At 39.3% G+C, this 19,020-nt stretch overlaps 1 protein-coding gene, 1 long non-coding RNA gene and 3 other non-coding genes across 5 annotated transcripts; 4 read left to right on the forward strand and 1 right to left on the reverse strand.

Annotated features, from left to right (window-relative positions):
* Window positions 1-273: 273 nt before the first annotated feature.
* On the reverse strand, window positions 274-13,173 carry exosc5 (exosome component 5). The gene is made up of 6 exons (XM_012872440.3): window positions 13,011-13,173; window positions 11,061-11,174; window positions 8,225-8,346; window positions 7,983-8,123; window positions 609-698; window positions 274-482 (listed from the first exon to the last, which is right to left on the reverse strand). The coding sequence occupies exons 1-6, from the start codon at window positions 13,159-13,161 to the stop codon at window positions 387-389; spliced, it is 714 nt and encodes a 237-aa protein (XP_012727894.2). The 5' UTR covers window positions 13,162-13,173; the 3' UTR covers window positions 274-386.
* A 1,986-nt stretch (window positions 13,174-15,159) lies between these two features.
* LOC105933083 lies at window positions 15,160-19,015 on the forward strand. The gene is made up of 6 exons (XR_001166613.3): window positions 15,160-15,255; window positions 16,501-16,558; window positions 16,774-16,801; window positions 16,982-17,010; window positions 18,384-18,478; window positions 18,772-19,015. It is a non-coding gene; the product is annotated as an uncharacterized LOC105933083 (long non-coding RNA).
* Window positions 18,132-18,264, forward strand: LOC118566830. The gene has a single exon (XR_004933318.1). It is a non-coding gene; the product is annotated as a small nucleolar RNA SNORA18 (small nucleolar RNA).
* LOC118566827 lies at window positions 18,512-18,648 on the forward strand. Its single transcript, XR_004933315.1, has one exon. It is a non-coding gene; the product is annotated as a small nucleolar RNA SNORA8 (small nucleolar RNA).
* Window positions 18,852-18,987, forward strand: LOC118566828. The gene has a single exon (XR_004933316.1). It is a non-coding gene; the product is annotated as a small nucleolar RNA SNORA8 (small nucleolar RNA).
* Window positions 19,016-19,020: the final 5 nt, after the last annotated feature.

The following is a 19,020-nucleotide window of genomic DNA, read 5'->3' on the forward strand; positions in this document are numbered from 1 at the left end:
TTAATTAAACGTGCATTGCACAAATATCTGAGCATAGCTAAAAAGGGACGTTGCTGGTCGTGGACAACAGGCCAACCTGGGGCCAAGGTCCCACAATCAGTGTTTGAAGGCCTCATAAATCCTCGGGGCGGCTCTGCTTCCATGTGTTAACTGTGAATATCTAAGTGGAACATCAATAAATGAATAAACGCACCTAACCAACATCAGCCTTCCTTCATTTATTCTCCTATGCAATTAATCTGACAAGGTAGCCAAGTCTCTACAACTGAGCCAAAGAAAGATAGCCCAAAGTGGTTGCTAAATATTTTTATTTTTACACAAAATGTATATGCACACTGTATTAAAAAAAATAATGTGGTGGGGGATTAAAGGAAGCTGGGCTTTGATCAAAGGTTCTTGGAGTATCGCCGTCTCACAGAGTCTCTGTAGAACTGAAAGATCTTCTCCGACGCTTTTTGACTGACGGCTATGCACTGCTGCAGCTGTAGAAGAAGAAGAAGAAGAAGAAGAAGAATTAGAAGAAGAAGAAACCAGGAGTGTCAGACGGCCCGACAGACACGTCAGAAATGAAGAACACGAGGGAAACAGCGGCTCCTTAAATTACCGACCTCGTGAACTGAAAACGAGCCTTTGGTTGATGACATCATAACTCTGCGCTCCTTGCTGTCGATGGCAAAGGTCATCAGAGCTCGACTTTCCTGAAGACAATTCCAAAAATACAACAAACATATGCGGATCCAGCAAGTTATAAATGATCTCCACCCCATGACTCAGCAGCTAATAGATCCAGTATTAGCACTTTACTTATACAACAGCAGCTCACAATGAGACGATTAATATCTAATTACACCTAATAAATCGATCTGGTGAAATCTCTCTGACTGACGGCTCTGACTGACGTCACTTCCTGTTTGCGGTAAGGCGTATTGTATCACTTCCTGTTTTCACTGCGTGAGCAACGGTTTGTTGCTCCAGATTCTCTCGCTTTTATCTTTAATCTCTTTGCTGTAACATCTGTTTCTAACACATAAGCACTTTTAAAACATTTTCTGTTGCTGCACATCACGCTTGGGAACTCCTCGTGTTTCACGGTTTGCTCTCTTGGCGTGGTAGAAGGGCGCTAGCCTAGCTTTAGCCTAGCCTAGCCTTAGCTCCACAATGGCTTCCTCTCCTACTATTACTTCAGCTTCTCCGTCTCTGACTAAGTCTCCCCTTATCTCCTGCTCTCTGTGTCAGATGTTTAGCTATTCCTCTGCCTCCTTTAGTGATAATGGTACTTGTAATAAATGTAGTGTTTTTGTAGCTTTGGAGGCGAGGGTGTCAGAATTAGAGTCCCGGCTCCGTGCTATGGAAAGACCAGCTGATAGCCGCCCCTCTGCTAGCGCGGAGCCACATAGACCTAGCGTTAGTTCACTTAGTGGTCCTCCAGAAGCACCCGAGCAGCCGGGTAAGCAGGCCGGCTGGGTGACAGTTCGTAGGAAGCATAGCTCTAGATTTCAGCCCCCAGTTCACCACCGACCCGTCTGCGTTTCAAATAAATTTTCCCCACTCAGCGACACACCCGCTGAGAAGCCGATCCTGGTTATTGGGAGCTCAATAGTCAGAAACGTGGCACTAGAGACACCAGGGACCATAGTTAAATGCCTGCCAGGGGCCAGAACGGGCGACATAGAATCTTACCTAAAACTGCTGGCTAAGGATAAGCGTAAATACAGTAAGATTGTTATTCACGCTGGCGGTAATGACACCCGATCACGCCGATCGGAGGTCACTAAAGTTGGTGTTGCTTCGGTGTGTGAGTTTGCTAAAGCAATGTCGGACTCCGTAATTTTCTCTGGTCCCCTGCCTGATTTGACCAGTGATGACATGTTTAGCCGCATGTCATCATTCAACCGCTGGTTGTCTAGGTGGTGTCCTGAAAACGACGTGGGCTACATTGATAACTGGAGAACTTTCTGGGGAAAACCTGGTCTGATCCGGAGAGACGGCATCCATCCTACTTTGGATGGTGCAGCTCTTCTTTCTAGAAATCTGGCCGGATTTATTAGTCCTCCTAAATGCTGACAATCCAGGGTCCAGACCAGGAAGCAGAGCCGTAGTTTAACACACCTCTCTGCAGCTTCTGTACTGTTACCCATCCATTATCCTATTGAGACGGTGTCTTTCCCACGGCCAAAACTTAACAGATCAAAAACTTATCTAAAAGGAACAAATCATAAAAACCTAATAAAAATCAATACGGTTCACCTTGAACCTAAAAATAAAACAATTAAATGTGGTCTATTAAATATAAGGTCTCTCCCTCCAAAGACTTTGTTAGTTAATGAATTGATTTCTGATAAACAGATTGATTTGTTTTGTCTCACAGAAACCTGGCTACAAGAGGACTACGTTAGTATAAATGAGTCAACTCCCACCAATTATTCAAATTTCCACATTCCCAGATCTGTGGGAAGAGGAGGAGGAGTGGCAACTATCTTTCAGTCTGATTTATTAATTAGTCCCAGGCCAATTAATAACTACAGTTCTTTTGAACATTTAACCCTCAGTTTCCCTCATCCAAGCTGCAAAGCAATAAAACCTCTTCTGTTTGTTGTTTTGTATCGTCCACCAGGCCCTTACACTCAGTTTTTGGATGAGTTGTCAGATTTCTTATCTGATTTGGTGTTAAATACTGATAAGGCTATTATAGTGGGTGATTTTAACATCCATGTTGACACAGAATGTGATAACCTTAGTGTAGCCTTTAAAACTATCCTAGATTCAATTGGTTTTGCTCAAAATGTGCATGAACCGACGCACTCTCGGCTCCATACTTTAGACCTTGTTCTGACATATGGCATTGATTGTGAAGAATTAACAGTATTTCCTCACAACCCTGTCCTATCTGATCATTTTTTAATAACATTTGAGTTTAATCTAACTGAGTTCTCCACCCCCAAAAGAGGGTTCCATTATAGTAGATCTTTATCGGATAACGCTGTATCAAAACTTAAAGAGTCTGTCCCCTTTTTAATATCCTCCGTATTGCAGAAATGCCCTGCAGATAGCAGCAATGTTGTTTCTTCCAATTCACAAATAGATGTCTTTGTAAACGGTATGACTTCGTCATTGCGTTCTGCATTAGACAATGTAGCTCCCTTGAAAAAGAAGGTGATTATTCACAGGAAGCTGGCTCCTTGGTTTAATTCAGAGCTGCGTTCCTTGAAGCACAATGTTAGGAAATTGGAGAGAAAATGGCGCTCTACACACCAAGAGGAATCCTACCTAATCTGGAAGAACAGTCTATTGTTGTATAACAAGACCCTTCGCAGAGCTAGAGCAGCATATTTTTCATCATTAATTGAGGAGAATAAGAATAATCCTAGATTTCTCTTCAGTACAGTTGCCAAACTTACTCAGAGCCACAGCTCTGTTGATCCATCCATTCCCTTAGCTCTTAGCAGTAATGATTTTATGGGATTCTTCATAAATAAAATTGATTCCATTAAAAATAAAATAATTGGCATCCTCCCAAACATGATTACCTCATCCTCAGTAAGTGAGGCAGCATTGGAGGAATCCTTAGAACCTGCGCAGTGTCTGAACTGTTTAAAAGCAGTAGAGCTTTCTGAGCTATCTAAAATTTTAGCTTCATCTAAACCTTCTACCTGTATGTTAGACCCAATCCCAACCAAGTTGTTTAAGGAGGTATTCCCTCTGATCAGTGGTCCTATTTTAGACATGATTAATCTATCCTTGGTAAATGGATATGTACCACAGGCTTTTAAAGTAGCTGTTATTAAACCTTTACTTAAGAAACCATCTCTTGATCAAGATGAGTTAGTAAATTACAGACCTATATCTAATCTTCTTTTCTTATCTAAAATTCTTGAGAAAGTAGTTGCTAATCAACTATGTGAACATTTACAAAGTAATGACCTACTTGAGGAGTTTCAGTCAGGCTTCAGAGCTCATCATAGCACTGAAACAGCTCTGGTGAAGGTCACTAATGATATTCTCATGGCCTCAGATAATGGACTTGTGTCTATACTTGTCCTGTTAGATCTCAGTGCTGCATTTGATACAGTTGATCACAATATTCTCCTACAAAGACTTGAGCATACTGTAGGGATTAAGGGAAAAGCATTAGGCTGGTTTAAATCTTATCTGTCGGACAGATTCCAGTTTGTTCATGTTAATAATAAATCTTTCTCAAACTCTAGGGTCACTTGTGGAGTACCACAGGGTTCAGTCCTTGGACCAATTCTATTTACTATATATATGCTTCCGATTGGCAAAATTATCAGACAGCATGGGATTAATTTCCACTGTTATGCTGATGACACTCAGCTATATTTATCCATAAATCCTGATGAATCCAATCAGTTACTTCGACTGCAGTCATGTCTTGATGACATCAAAAGCTGGATGACTTTAAATTTCCTGCATTTAAATTCTGACAAGACAGAAGTTGTAATCTTTGGGCCAGAGTCTTCAAAAAATAAAGTTCTTAATCAATCCCTTAATCTGGATGGCATTAACTTGGCCTCTGGTAATAAAGTTAAAAATCTTGGTGTTGTTTTCGACCAAGACATGTCATTTAAATCCCATATTAAACAGGTTTTCAGAGTTTCCTTTTTTCACCTCCGGAATATCGCCAAAATTAGAAACATTCTGTCCAGGAGTGATGCTGAAAAACTAGTCCATGCATTTGTTACTTCAAGGCTGGACTATTGTAATTCTTTACTATCAGGAAGTCCACAAAATGCAGTTCGAAGTCTTCAGCTGATTCAAAATGCTGCGGCAAGAGTTCTGATGAAAATCAACAAGAGGGATCATATTTCTCCAATTTTAGCTTCCCTTCATTGGCTTCCTGTTAAATCAAGAATAGAATTTAAAATTCTCCTTCTAACGTATAAAGCCCTTAATAATCAAGCTCCACCATATATCAGAGCTCTGATTACCCCGTATGTTCCTAACAGAGCACTTCGCTCTCAGACTGCAGGTCTGCTGCTGGTTCCTAGAGTCTCTAAAAGTAGAATGGGAGGCAGATCCTTTAGCTATCAGGCTCCTCTCCTGTGGAACCAACTCCCAGTTTTGGTCCGTGAGGCAGACACCCTATCTATTTTTAAGACTAATGTTAAAACTTTCCTTTTTGACAAAGCTTATAGTTAGAGTGGCTCATACCCTGAGCTATCTCTATAGTTGTGCTGTGATAGGCCTAGGCTGCTGGAGGACATCAGGGTCTAATTTTCTCACTCTACTGATTTCTACTGTTCTTCAGTCTACTGTTCTCCAGTTTTGCATTGTATTACATTGAAATGACTGTCGTCATTTCAGCTTTTAACTTTTTGCTCTCTCTCTTTTTCTTCATAGTAGGTACACCTGGTCTGGCGTTCTGTTAACTGTGACATCATCCAGAGAAGACGGCTCACCCGCTACTACCATCTAATGTAGAACAGATTACTAGATCAATGTGTGCTTCTGTGCTTGTTTGTCTGTCTTGTTGTGTCTCTGTTCTGTCTTCTGTAACCCCAGTCGGTCGAGGCAGATGACCGTTCATACTGAGCCCGGTTCTGCCGGAGGTTTTTCCTTCCCGTTAATGGGTGGTTTTTCTTCCCACTGTCGCTTCATGCTTGCTCAGTATGAGGGATTGCAGCAAAGCCATGTACAATGCAGACGACTCTCCCTGTGGCTCTACGGTTCCCCAGGAGTGAATGCTGCTTGTCGGGACTTTGATGCAATCAACTGGTTTCCTTATATAGGACATTTTTGACCAATCTGTATAATCTGACCCAATCTGTATAATATGATTGAACTTGACTTTGTAAAGTGCCTTGAGATGACATGTTTCATGATTTGGCGCTATATAAATAAAATTGAATTGAATTGAATTGATCGAATTTGCTTTGCCAGTAATATATACAGTTTCTGATCTATTTTTCCACACAGCTCAACTTTAATGTATTTATAAGACATGATGCCAGTTGATCACATCTTGCTAGCCAGTTGGTCCAACGGTGTCGCTCGGAGCTAGCTTTTCTCCTCCGGATAGGTGAGTAACGGCATGAAGTCAGATGTTTGTTTTTGTTGGTGTTACAATCTTGCTAGACTTATGTTGCTATGCTGATTCAATTCAATTCGATTCATGTGGGTTAATTGTTGGAGTTTGACCAGCAACGGGCCAGACGATACGGTTGAGCGAGGCGAGTCGCCGGTAGCCCAGCTAACACAGTTAGCATTAGCATAGAGCAGCCGGGCGTTGGCAGTGTCACTACCTGATCTGTACCGGGAGCACGATCGGTTCCATCAGCTCATTTGAACATGAATAACTTCCAGGTCGCCAAAAGTAATGTAATTACGTTACTGAAAATACTTATTTCTATTCTTAAATCATTAAATAATGCTAAGCTACATTGTATAGAAAATATTGAAGACTTTTCTGGAAGAAATGGATGCGTTTTACATTCTCTCCATTGTGGTGCTTGACGTCATCATTGGACATGGTCAGAGCAGTCCGGGAATATATTATTGCATAATTTTTATCTGTATTGTTTGAATGCACTCTATAAGTTTTATTATCTGTTCAAACAGGACTGGAAAAACATATTTTTATCCTTAATTATACTGTGAATTTTGTTATATAATCATAATCATCTTAAATGTGTAATATATTCTAGATTGGACTTTAAATTGAAAAGACTGCTTTTCCAAGGGACAAAAAAAATCATATTCTTATTTAAACATTAAATTGAAAAACCGTAAAACTTATAGACTCTATACATATATAATAAATACATTATTTATGGCTAGTTAATTAAAGTTAAATTTACTTTGCAATTTTTTTTACCTTTAACTAGAAAATGTGGAGACATCCTTTTTATTTTTTTTTCTGGAAAATCAAATATTTAAACAAATTTAAATGTATACACTGTGTGACGTTTATTCGCGCATGCTCAGAGCAGTCAAAGTAACGATCGAAAGGCGATTTAACTATTTTTTATGTATTTCTGTTTTGTTTTTTAGAATATGCAATATTTCCGCAAATACAAAGATATACAAAAAGAAACTCCCGCCCCGAAAAAAGACAAAAGAATAAAAAAGTAAGAAAAACGAAACATTGCCTAGCCGGAAGTTATTCTGTTTGCGCAAATGAGCCGATGGAACGGATCGTGCTACCGGTACGGATTGGGTAGTGACAGGCGGTAGAAAGAGGCGTGGCTTTCCATGCATCTTGTTTTGGTCTACAGACGGTGCTCAACAGCACACCTAGTGGTGAAATGCCGCTTATCGCTCCTTTAACAGGCTTTTGTGCTGAAATATGCTCGTCTTTCTCCAAACTTGTTATAGTCTTCCAAACGTCAGACAGTCAAACCTGCTGAACCCCTAAAGAGACACTGAAGGGAAATAAAGAATAATTACTTTCTGGTGTTTACGAGAAAGTAATTATTCTATTTTTTATTTCCCTTCAATGTCCCTTTAGGTGCTCGGTACAAACCGAAGTCATGCTGCGATATTATTTTTAGAGACAAGTGGTTTTCTTTTGGCAACGCTTTGATAGTTATTTATTGGATTTCTGTCTGTGCTGTTATGAACTTAAACTTTTAACATGCCACCAGGGGCCTGTAGATTCTGAAATAAAGCTCTTGGGTTGTTGTTTTTATTTCTCTGGTGTCAGGTAATCTGTCCTTGAAAGATGAATATGACTTTGCTTTCACCGGATTTCAAGACCTCGCTAGGACCACTGGTATCCTGAGACATAAAACCTTGGAAATAAGAAAGGGGCAGTCAGTGTTTTTTTTTTTGTTTGTTTGTTTGTTTTGGTTCTGTGTAAGAAAGTTTAAAATAGCATAACCATACACATTAAATGATAGATCACTCCTCGTTAAATCAGTTTCCATTCAACAAAAAGGTGCAGGAGGAATCCAAGCCCTCTCTGGGTTTTAATTTTTTTTCAGAGTTAGATTTGTTTTTAATACTTTTCTGAGCTTCAGGTTTACCTTCTCCTGGGCTGCAGTTGGGTCTGTGATGATTTCGCCGTCCGCACTGATGGCACAGGTTATGCCACAGAACAGGCGGCCCATGGACAAGCCTGCATCCATCAGCGCCATGCAGGCTGCATTCAGACAACACGACAGCAGCTGAGGATCGGGCTAAGGAAAAAAAAACATAATTCAAGGGTCCCCCCAGCAGGTTTGCCTCTAAACCGAACAGCAACGCCGAGGTTTTAGCTCAAGGATACGGAACCGTCGTCGTGCAGCACCTGCAGGATGAGCGTGAGCGAGGAGCGAGGATGAAGAGACAGAAGCAGCGACGCCTCGCAGGTTTCACGCAGACACTGCTCCTGTGATCGCTCCCTCACACCTGGAAGAGAAGCAGATGAGGGTGAAGCAGCCGGCTCACAGAGGCCTCCTAGTGGCGAGCTGGGGGTAAAGCAGCTGTCACGCAGAAGAAGACGCAGAAGCTGGTCGGAAGAGAAATCAGATTAAAAACTAAACGATGAAGCTTTCATTATGTTTTCCTGACACAGTCACAAGGGCCTGCCTTACTGATGTGCAACGAAAATTAGTTTTAGTCTTTATAATAAAATGAAAACTGTCACATTTAAAAAAAACTTTTTTAAATTTTGCAAGCACCATGTTTTGATTTTTCTTTACAGCTTCTTATTACATCTTATGATGAAAAAAAAATTATCCTTTATTATTAGCGACATCCTCCTGCTCATTCTGGGCCAGACGGATATAGACTCCCTCGTCAGATTTGGGTCTTACCCGAAAAAAAAAAAACGCCAGCAGGGAAGTTTATTTTCACAAAAGATTGCTTTTATATGCGGTATACTTAAAAGTAAGCACATAATTATGTAATAACTCAAAATCTAACTAAGCTGTTTTTGAATCAAAACAAAAAATGTTTACATTAAAGGCAGAGATAAAAGACGACAAATACAAATAATCTCCAGACACGTTTTTTTTTTTAGTCCTAGTCTCTTTTTTTCTACAAACTTTGTTAGGTTACGCGAGAAATCTAATTGTGATTCTAGAATCCAGATTGAAAAGTAACAGAAAAGCAGATAAAACTAACAGAAAATAAAAAAGGTGTAGCTGTGGTGCTGATTAAACTAAACAACCTGAACTGAAACACATAAAATGTTCACATTGGGATTTAGTGAAATCGAACTGCACCCCTGCTGAGATAAACATTTTATTGCATTGAAAACTTTTGTTTTGTTATTTTTCTACAATGACAATTCTAACAAGAAGAAATGTGATGTAGCATTGAAATAAACCTTAATTGAGACGGGGCAGAGCATGGTCGGTGTCAAACTGAACAATGAAGCATGGAGACGTTATTTAATTGATATGGGACTATCTGAACAGGGTGTTTTACTTACTTTTATTGGGTTTAACTAAGTTTTTGTGGAAAAGATGACATGTAGGCTCAGTGTGATCTGACTTACAGAGAATATAGAGCAGTTGTCCCCCCTCCCTGTTTTCTATCCTTTCTCTAGTAAAGCTGCTAAACTAGAGGCTAAACTATCTCCCCGGTGAGATTTGTTTCTTTTTAAAATATCTAAAAAAAAAAGTATAAATGCTTCCTAAATGTCTAAGCTGCATTTTTCTAGGTATTTATTTTAAAAGTGAACGTTCTTTTAACACCTACACTGCAAAAACTGAGCTAAAAATAAGTAATATTTTCTTAAAATTAGTATGTCATTGATTTGAGCAGGTAAGTTAAATAAGATAATCTGCCAATGGAATAAGATGTTTGCACTTAAAATAGAAACGACTCATCTCCATCATTTTATTTCAAGTGCAGGAGGTCTAATTATCTTAATTTAGGGGTCAAAATACTCATTCCTTTGGCAGATAATATTATTTACCTGCTCAAATCTAGGACAAAAGAACAAATTTTAATAACATTTCACTTGTTTTTAGATCCGTTTTTGCAGTGTAGAATTGGCTTGATTAAAAGTTTAAATGCAGACTCATGGAGCAAAAGCTACCGACCAGTGGCCCTTCGATTACTAGTCCTGTGCTTTTCTGACTGAGTTATCTAACACTGCACTGATAATATACAAGTCCAGGGCTTTTAAACAGACTTTTATTGTTATTCCAATGGCATTAATATGTATTCACTCAAATTAAACTGCATTCATCATCTTTCCGTCAGCACTGTGTCCTCTTCACCAACTGACCTGCAGTCTGTTCCGGTTCTGCTTGGAAAACATGACTCTTGTGGCACAAAGAGAAACAAACGTGAAGTTCATCTCAGCTGCTTGCTGTCAGTGTGATTATTCACCAACCCTTTATATTAAAATGTGTGTTTCCATTTCTCAGTGCAGTGCAGATATATAAATACCTAGAAATATATTCTCTATTTTCCACAAACATTAGTAATGTGTTATATTCAGTCTACTGAATGTATATTATTTCTGTATATATATATATATATATATATATATATATATATATATATATATATATATATATATATATATATATATATATATATATATATATATATATATTGATTTTATTAAATTTTACTTTATTTTATTGTATTCTTATTTCTGTCTGCACCATCAACACCAAGTCAAATTCCTTGTATGTGCAAACCTACTTGGCGATTAAACTTGATTCTGATTCTGATAACTGAAACATTATTTAAAAAAAATGTATTAACCCTAAATCAAATTAAAATCTCTTCGACTTTCAGTTTATGCTACTTTTTTTTTTGCTTTTTTTTTTTTGTGGAGCTTGTGAATTTTCCATTTTATATCTAAGCAAAGGCAGCATTTATACCAGGCTGTGGTGTTTGGTCTAAACTTAAGACAAAATAAATGGGTTGAAATCAGGGCTACAGACGGCCGTATCATCGACTCACGCCTACATAAGGTCCATGTACAGCTTTCAGGAGGGAATCGGGTCAATTGGACTCTGGGTTCTGTCACCTGGCAATGAGCCATTCATTCAACGACTTTGAGCTGAACCCAGGAAACATGTAAAACACTGGGGGTAATTTAAAAAAAAGCTGTTAAAGTTAAAACTGATACATTTACTGTGAGATGAAGGAATTACCAGGCAGTCCCACTTTGGGATGAACCAACACCTCCAGGGTTGCACGATCGTAGATCTCCTTGCTGACTTTGACCTCCGCGGGTCCGTACACTCCAGCCATCACACTGGTATCGCCTTCAGAAACAAGCAGAAATTTTTTTTATTAAAATAAATAAAACTAATATTGATAAACTGTTTTCAAAGACTAAGAAAATGACACTTATGTTATATTGCAAACCGTTGTAGCTTAAGCTTAGGTGGTGACATTTCAAGTTGATTTTAGCTTGTTTGCTGCATGTTGCTGTGCAAAGTACTTAGATGCACATCAGTTCATTGCAAAGAGGTTAATAATTTTAAATGTTTTCTAGGTCGATAAAAAGTCAAAAAGTGAGAGATTCAGCTGTTTAACGACGTTCAAGAGAAGCCACCAGTTCCAGTCAAACGTAAGAAGTGTGCAACAGAACTGTGTTGCCACCAAGACACAGCTTGCTGTTTGTTGGTAAAAGGCGGGAGTGAGTGCATCAGATGCCAAAGGTAACAGTTATAGATTGCATTTATGTAGCTTTTTTAATTCATACCAACCAGTCAAACCATTTACAGTAGAGCTTTAGCAACAAACTAGAACAAATTTACGCACCAATGCGCAGATCAGCAGGTGCTTTGTCTATTCAGGTGTTGCTTTGATCTGTTGTGAAGGAAGAGCTGAGCCGAAAAGCAAAGCTGTCGTTTTACCAGTCCGTCTACGCTGCGACCCTCATGACCGAAAGAACGAGACCCCGGACACAAGCGGCCAAAACGAGCTTCCTTCAAAGGGGGGGCTGGGCTCAGCCTTATAGAGAGGGTGAGAAGCTCTGATATCCAGGGGAGCTGAAAGTAGAGCCGTCCCTGTAACCGTGTATCGAAAGGAGTCAGTTGAAGTGGTTTGGGTATCTGATCAGGATGTCGCCTAAGTGCATATTTTTTGGGGGTTTTCAGACACGTCCCACAGGGAGGAGACCCCAGGGAAGACCCAGAAGGTGCTGGAGCATGTTGCCGGGGAGAGGGACGTCTTTCTCTATGATAGCCAGTGTAACCCGATCCTGGGTAAGCGGAAGACAATGGATAAATGCACTCTACCCTGATTACAGAATAGACTAGACTTAGACTTAGACAAACTTTATTGTAATTTTGTATGCACAGAACGCATACAGAACGAAATTTCATTTGCATACAGCTTGAGAATTTGATCCAAACTACCCCAGAGAGCTACTTGTTCTAACAATCCCAGCTCAGATCGGTGTTTTCCCAACACCTAACCCCATCAAGAACCTGTAATTTGTCCAAAAAACAGATAAATAAACAGAAGCCAACAGAGTGAAATCAACTATCAGCATCAATAAAGCAATAATGGGTCAACATCACCAATCAGGGTTGAGTCCAGATCTCCACCGTGTCAGTAAGAATTAACTTAGACCTATCGTTATTGTAAAAATAAATCAGATTTGCTTCATCAGCTGAACAACATTTTGTTGCAATGGTTCAGGACATATGCAGAAACAAAAACAGCAGCATCGTTTCTAATATAAGGTTAAATGAATTGCAACAAAACTAATCCTAAATAATTAGTAAAGACAAATGCGTATAAAAAAGAAAAATCAAGACTGGAAATGTTATTTGTTAACATAGCAAATTATGTATTTGCTAATATAACTGCTCGAAACAAGCGGTAGGCAGCTGTTATTTTATCGAGAGTACACAGCAGAAACGCGTTTATTTATTTACCTAAACTATTAGGTGCATTGTATATATTTATACGAGACGGATAAAGACACCTAGAAGAGAGAAAGTGAGATTTGTCAAGTCTGCTCATTTACAAACAGAACTACACATTATCAGCAGATGCACAGCTAACACGAGTTTAATGATCTTTCTATCGTGTAGCCTGCTTTAAGCCAAAAGGGGAAAATATTTATTTAATTTAATTATTGTTACCTTGAACGAAGGACGCCGATCCATCAGGACGGGACAGCAAAGTCTGTTCGCAACCAAACTCTCTGATGAGAGAAACGGTAGAAGGAGATACTTCCATCACGCCGCTTTCTAGGTGGAATCGATGTTTGTCGCAGGCAAATGACGTCATCATTTGTCTTTTCTATTTCTCGTTCAAAAGAGCTCGCTTGAATTTAAATCTAAAGCTTTTAATCCCACTAATAATATCCAAATGTAATACTAACTAAGAAACTTACGTGTTGACATTTATTTCGTGTGTTCACGGACATTTTTAAGGTTTTAGAGCGGAAATGTATCCACTTGTCATTCTTTAAATTGGTCACCAGAGGGCAGTGTACACCAATCTTTTTCTTTTTGTCTGCACACTAATCTTTTATCATACTCCTTGCCTTATCTCTGGCGACGTGTTTATTTATATACTTTAATTTTATTTGATTTCCTGGGTTCCCCTGCTATTCTCGTTGCCTATTGTTTCGGTCTAAACCAGGGGTCTGTAACCTTTACAGTCTGAAGAGCCATTTTGGCTACAGTTTACTTGACTCGTTCAGAGCCGCAAATGTTTCCTGGCGTTTTTTGAAAAAAGACAAGTTATAATTTATGATAAAGATCTACTGTAGGAAATACGTTGTCATCGTTTAAAGAAACGCCCGTTTTGAGGTTTTAAAAAAAAAGATGGATGCCATGTTTATATTTGTAGATAATGATGTAAAACAAAATGTAAATGAATTATGTTTCCAACATAATGAAAAAATATTGATTTTAAAATTAAATATTACTGGCACTTTTAGCATCACTTTGTTGTGAAAATTAAAAGCAATTATTCCAAGAAAAAACTGCTAAAACCTGCAGTTTATTAAATGCCATAATAAAAATATAATTTGTAGCCAAAGTTATTAAGAGACACTGTGGAAGGTCCAAAAAGCCACTTGCGGCTCCAGAGCGACAGGTTGCAGACCCCTGGTCTAAGCACATACAAATCCTACTATACACAAATTATGAATAAACACAACTGTGAATGCTTTCTTTGCAAAGCAACTTTTGTTACAAACGATCAGAGGTGGGTTGAGTAGCCAGAAATATAGCCAGAAAATAGCACTACTTCTACATCTTTTTTCCTCAAGTCAAAGTAAAAAAGTACCCAACCAAGTAAGAGTAAAACAGTATTCGGTAAGAAGTACTGAGTAAATATGTATAACATCATTTAATATTTTTAAATGATGTAATCGGTCTGGCAAAACTATTAAATTATGTACAAATTCTGTCATTTTAATGACTAACATCTACAGACAATACAATTTATAAAGTAACAAATTCAAGCAGAAGAAACACTTCTCTAAACAATATTTTCCAACATAAAACTTATGAAACCAAGCAGTTAATACATAAACAGCAAGTTGGGACAGTCCAAAGTACTTCCAGAAACAATATCTACAATTTACTTGACCTGTAAATGGCTTGATGAGCTCAGCAGATAGAAAATCACTTTAAAAACCACAAAACTTGTGTACAAATAAGAAGTCTTGCCTTAATATAAACTGTAGATGTGTCTCTGGTGCTTTTTTGATTGAAACAAGTTTGTTCTTTATTCAGTGAAGTTACTTACTTGATAGAGTAGCCAGAAAGTTTACTCAAGTAAGAGTAGCAATACTTCTTCGTGATATTTACTCAAGTAAAAGTAAGAAGGACAGAGCAGTAAAACTACTCCTACATTTTGTTCAAAAAGTTACTCAAGTAAATGTAACTAGTTACTACCCACCTCTGCAAATCACGATAGATAGATAGATAGATAGATAGATAGATAGATAGATAGATAGATAGATAGATAGATAGATAGATAGATAGATAGATAGATAGATAGATAGATAGATAGATAGATAGATAGATAGATAGATAGATAGATAGATAGATAGATAGATAGATAGATAGATACATAGATAGATAGATAGATAGATACATAGATAGATAGATAGATAGATAAATTGAAGGAGGCAGATTTTTAGGACATATTATTATTATTATTAGTAGTAGTAATAGCTGTAGTAGAAGTATTAGTATTATTATTATCATTATTATTATTATCGTTGTCGCTCCTCCCTTTACAGCGTTGTCGAAAAGCAGCTTCGGCTGACGTAAAACAGTCTTTAAATACTCCTGACGCACGACGTAGAGCTCTCTTTTCTCCGTGTTCCGTCCGAACGGAGGTTGTTGGTGTAACTGCAAACAATGAGTAAGTATTGTTTTATTTGTCAACCCACACTTAGCAGTCGACATACCAATAAATCCAACCCCCCGGGTTTAAGTATATCTGAGTTTAATAAACGGCTGAACTGCAATGGAGACATTTCTCCTCCTCCTTGCGTTCCTGTAGTTAGCATTAGCATGGAGCTAGCTGCTATGTAGCCTGAAGCTAATCTGACTTCATCTGAAATTAGCTTAGGAGTTAATGTTCAGAATATCTGGAAAATTGTATTCTGATTGGTTTACCATGTTCCGTGTTTAAGGTTGGGTGTAATAGTCAGTGGGTCATAAGTTTACGATTATTTTATCTTTAATTGACAACACGTGGCCAGGCCGGGGATCGAACCCGCGATCTTGCGCTTTTTAAACGCTCGCTCTCATTTCCCGTCAGCATTTTAGAATCCCATGGAGTAGATGATCACAAACAAATTATATAATATGCTTCTAACGGGACGTGTAAATGTCCTAAAGTTATTCAGTCAGAATAATCTCGAGATTTAGGGAAATTATTGCTCCAGTTCATCTGCGAGGATCTGAGTCACAATCAAAACACACAAAAAAATATTTTTGGCAAATCGTGTGGAATCTGTTTATGGCCGAACTCGTTAAATCGGAGCCATTACAAAAAGACTGTTATGCAATCAGATTTAGAATAAAAGGCCCAGAACATTAAATCTATTCCTTTTATAATGTACTTTAAGCAGATGCAATTATTACTGGCATTTGCAAACTAAACTGCTCTGTGCATCCCCCATCCTCCCTTTTGCTGCAGAGTCACATCCTGGACCAAAGCCCAGTGGGCTTCATTTAACATAAAACAGACATAGGACACACCCTGGTGATGCAAACCAACCAAAGACTTAATTAACTGAGGGTTATATCCTCCCACTGAAGCACTGAACATCCTTTCTGGGGGGTTTTAAACGGCTCGCCCCGGTCAGATAAGACCTGTCCGTGCATGCAGACGGTGTTATATTTCATAAATGTGGAGCCCAGCCTCCGTTAGCCACAGCTTGCTCTTGCTTACGTGGGACTCTCCAGTACGGTGGACTGATTCCACAGCAGCAGTGGTGAGAGAAAGTCTGGTTTTGCTTTCACCTCTGCAGTGCCGGTTGCAGCATGGTGTCAATGAGGCCTGGTACACTCTGCTGGGATTTAGTGGTCCTACAATGTATAAATCTATTTCAAATTGTAATATGCCTCTCTTTTTTTTTTTTTTTGTTCTTTTATAAAGAGAAAAACTCAGAACTGAGCCATGATGGCGCTGGAGCCCCTGACCACGCAGACGTCTGGTATGTATAAAAGACTACATTAAGACTCATTAACGCACAGTGTGAGCTGCGGTCCTGTGCGGTGGCCTGTGGCGCTCACACACTGCACAGAGAAACAGTTTCTCCTGCAACCCACTGCTGTTAATCCTCTGCAGCAGTGTTACTTATGAGAAGCAACAACCCGTCGCTTTAAATGACTTAAACAAACTGAACTCCCCTCTCTCTCTTTCTAACAGGCGCTGCGGCTGACATCCGACCAGCTGGGTAAGCCCTGTTCAGACACAGTTGATGCAGTTTTCATGTTATGATGAATGGCTCAATATGTTCAACTGCTCTGAAGTGTGAGTGACAGCAGCCTTGACTGAACCTGCGGCGTTAGAAGCAGACCGTGCTGCTCTATGTGCTGCGTCGTCACATTTATCCTCCCTCTGTTCCCCCCTGCAGGTGCATTCACCCTGGTTCATCAGGATGAGGTGAGTGGAGATGGTTGTGGGTCAGACGGCGATGCTGAGTGGATGGTTGTGTCCCTGCTGCCTTAGATGTTAGTTTGTTTTTTATGCCTGTGGCTGAAGATGCTCAGCAGCCGGTGATGGAGCTAGCTCAGAGAAAGCTGCATTAACTTCTGGCTGCTGTTCATCTCTCAACCTGCAGCGGCATCCACTGAGCTATATAATACACTGGAGTGCTGATTTAGCCGAAAAACTGAAGTCACTGGCCGCCATCTTGCTACTCCCTACTCTCCCAGAATCCCATAGGATTTGGTTGCAACAACAAGCAGTTTTCTGGCTGTGTGAAAACGTTTCATAGGTAATTCTACAGTCAGTGGATGTACTAACACTATCAACTACTAGGAAATTAGGTGTTGAAACATTTTAGATGTTATTCATATTAAATATATATGTGTGTGTGTATATATTTAAATAAATAAAATGCAAAATATTTCAGCACATGACTTTCTCAGTACTTGATAGTTTTAGAACATAACATAACCATATATGACACTTAAAAAGTGGAACACAGTTCCAGAAACCATCAGAGAGTCCTTGTCATTCTTTTCATTCTAAAAGAATGCAAAAAAAAATGGCTTGTAGAGAGCCAAACTTGTGGACACTAAGGTTTTCTGTGTGTATTGAAATAATTTATAATTATTTTACATGAATTGTATTTCTTAACCATAATGGTTTTTTTTATCTAATTGGCATTGTAATTTTATCTTGTTATTTTATACTTGTGATTACTTTTAAGGTTGCCTTTTTTACACCTGGCTGGGGGACTACCGATGAAAATTAGCACTTTTTAGCTAACTCGGGTACATTTACATTGTTTTAATGTTGATTAATGTACACTGTCCCCTTTTAAATAAAAAAATAACAAAATAAAAAATAACAAGTTTTAAGCCCCCCCTGAACATGAGAAAATCCTCGTTATTCGATACTGTAGCGCACATATTCCCTAGTTACTGGAGGAAAATAGGGAGTACCAATATGGCGGCTGGTGGCTTCAAAGCGACTCGTTCAAACAGCGGCGATTAGCACTCCAGTGTATTATATAGCTCAGTGTATCTTTCTGGGTGGACCTGAAACCTGGCGGGTCCACTGAGGTCTATCCCGATTGGCCCTTGCTGTAGGGCCACATCGTTGGAAATGCCTCAAAGAGTAAACCTGTAGTTTTGCTTTACCCAGGTGTTCTCTGCTGTGGGCATTGTGGGATACAACTGCAGAACACTTAACGTGGCTATTTATGGATTTTAGATCAAATTGGCAGCATGGAGGTGACTTATATTTTATTTCTATGGATCCACTGAGCTTCAGAAAGACTCACGTTCCACTTATTGCTGTTTTTTCAGGTCACGGTTTTAGCAGAAAGGACTCATGAACTTCATTGGCACCTGGGATGTGTCTTCCTGTGCGTCATGGAGCCGGGATGGTTGGGCGAGTGGAGGTAGGCCTGTCTGCAGGGACTGGGACCCCCAGAGGCACTGTGTGGTATCTGCAGCCGCTGCTTCATCAGCTGGCCTGTTCATAAGTCAGTGCTAAAGAAACTCAGCTTCTGGCATCGTTGGTCTCCGTGCTGCCTGTGTGTGGAGTCCTGGTATTTTAGCTGAAACATTCTCCTCAGTACGCCTACGCAGGTTTAAATGTCTTATGTTATAGCTGCTTCCTCTTTTTTTTTTTTTTTTTTTTCAGATCGCAGTAAAAATCTAAATTGTTGCAACTTTCTTTCTCTCTGTTCAGGCCGGGTCCGGTAGGCGTCCCATGAAGTCCTGTTCCTGGTAAGCTTCCTTGTCTGACTGCGTTAATTAAAGGTTTTTAGCAGCACTGCGTGGTCTGCAGCCAGCTGTGTCGTCAGCCGGCTCGTTTAAATACCAGTGCCAGAAAAATTCAGCGTCTGGCATCGTTGGTCTCCCTGCCGCTCGTGTTTGGAGTCCTGGTATTGTGGCTGAAACAGAAAGTCTAGACTTTTCTCTTAAATCAGAAAACATT

Source organism: Fundulus heteroclitus, chromosome 18 (assembly GCF_011125445.2).
Source record: "Fundulus heteroclitus isolate FHET01 chromosome 18, MU-UCD_Fhet_4.1, whole genome shotgun sequence".
NCBI classification, from domain to species: Eukaryota; Metazoa; Chordata; class Actinopteri; order Cyprinodontiformes; family Fundulidae; genus Fundulus; species Fundulus heteroclitus.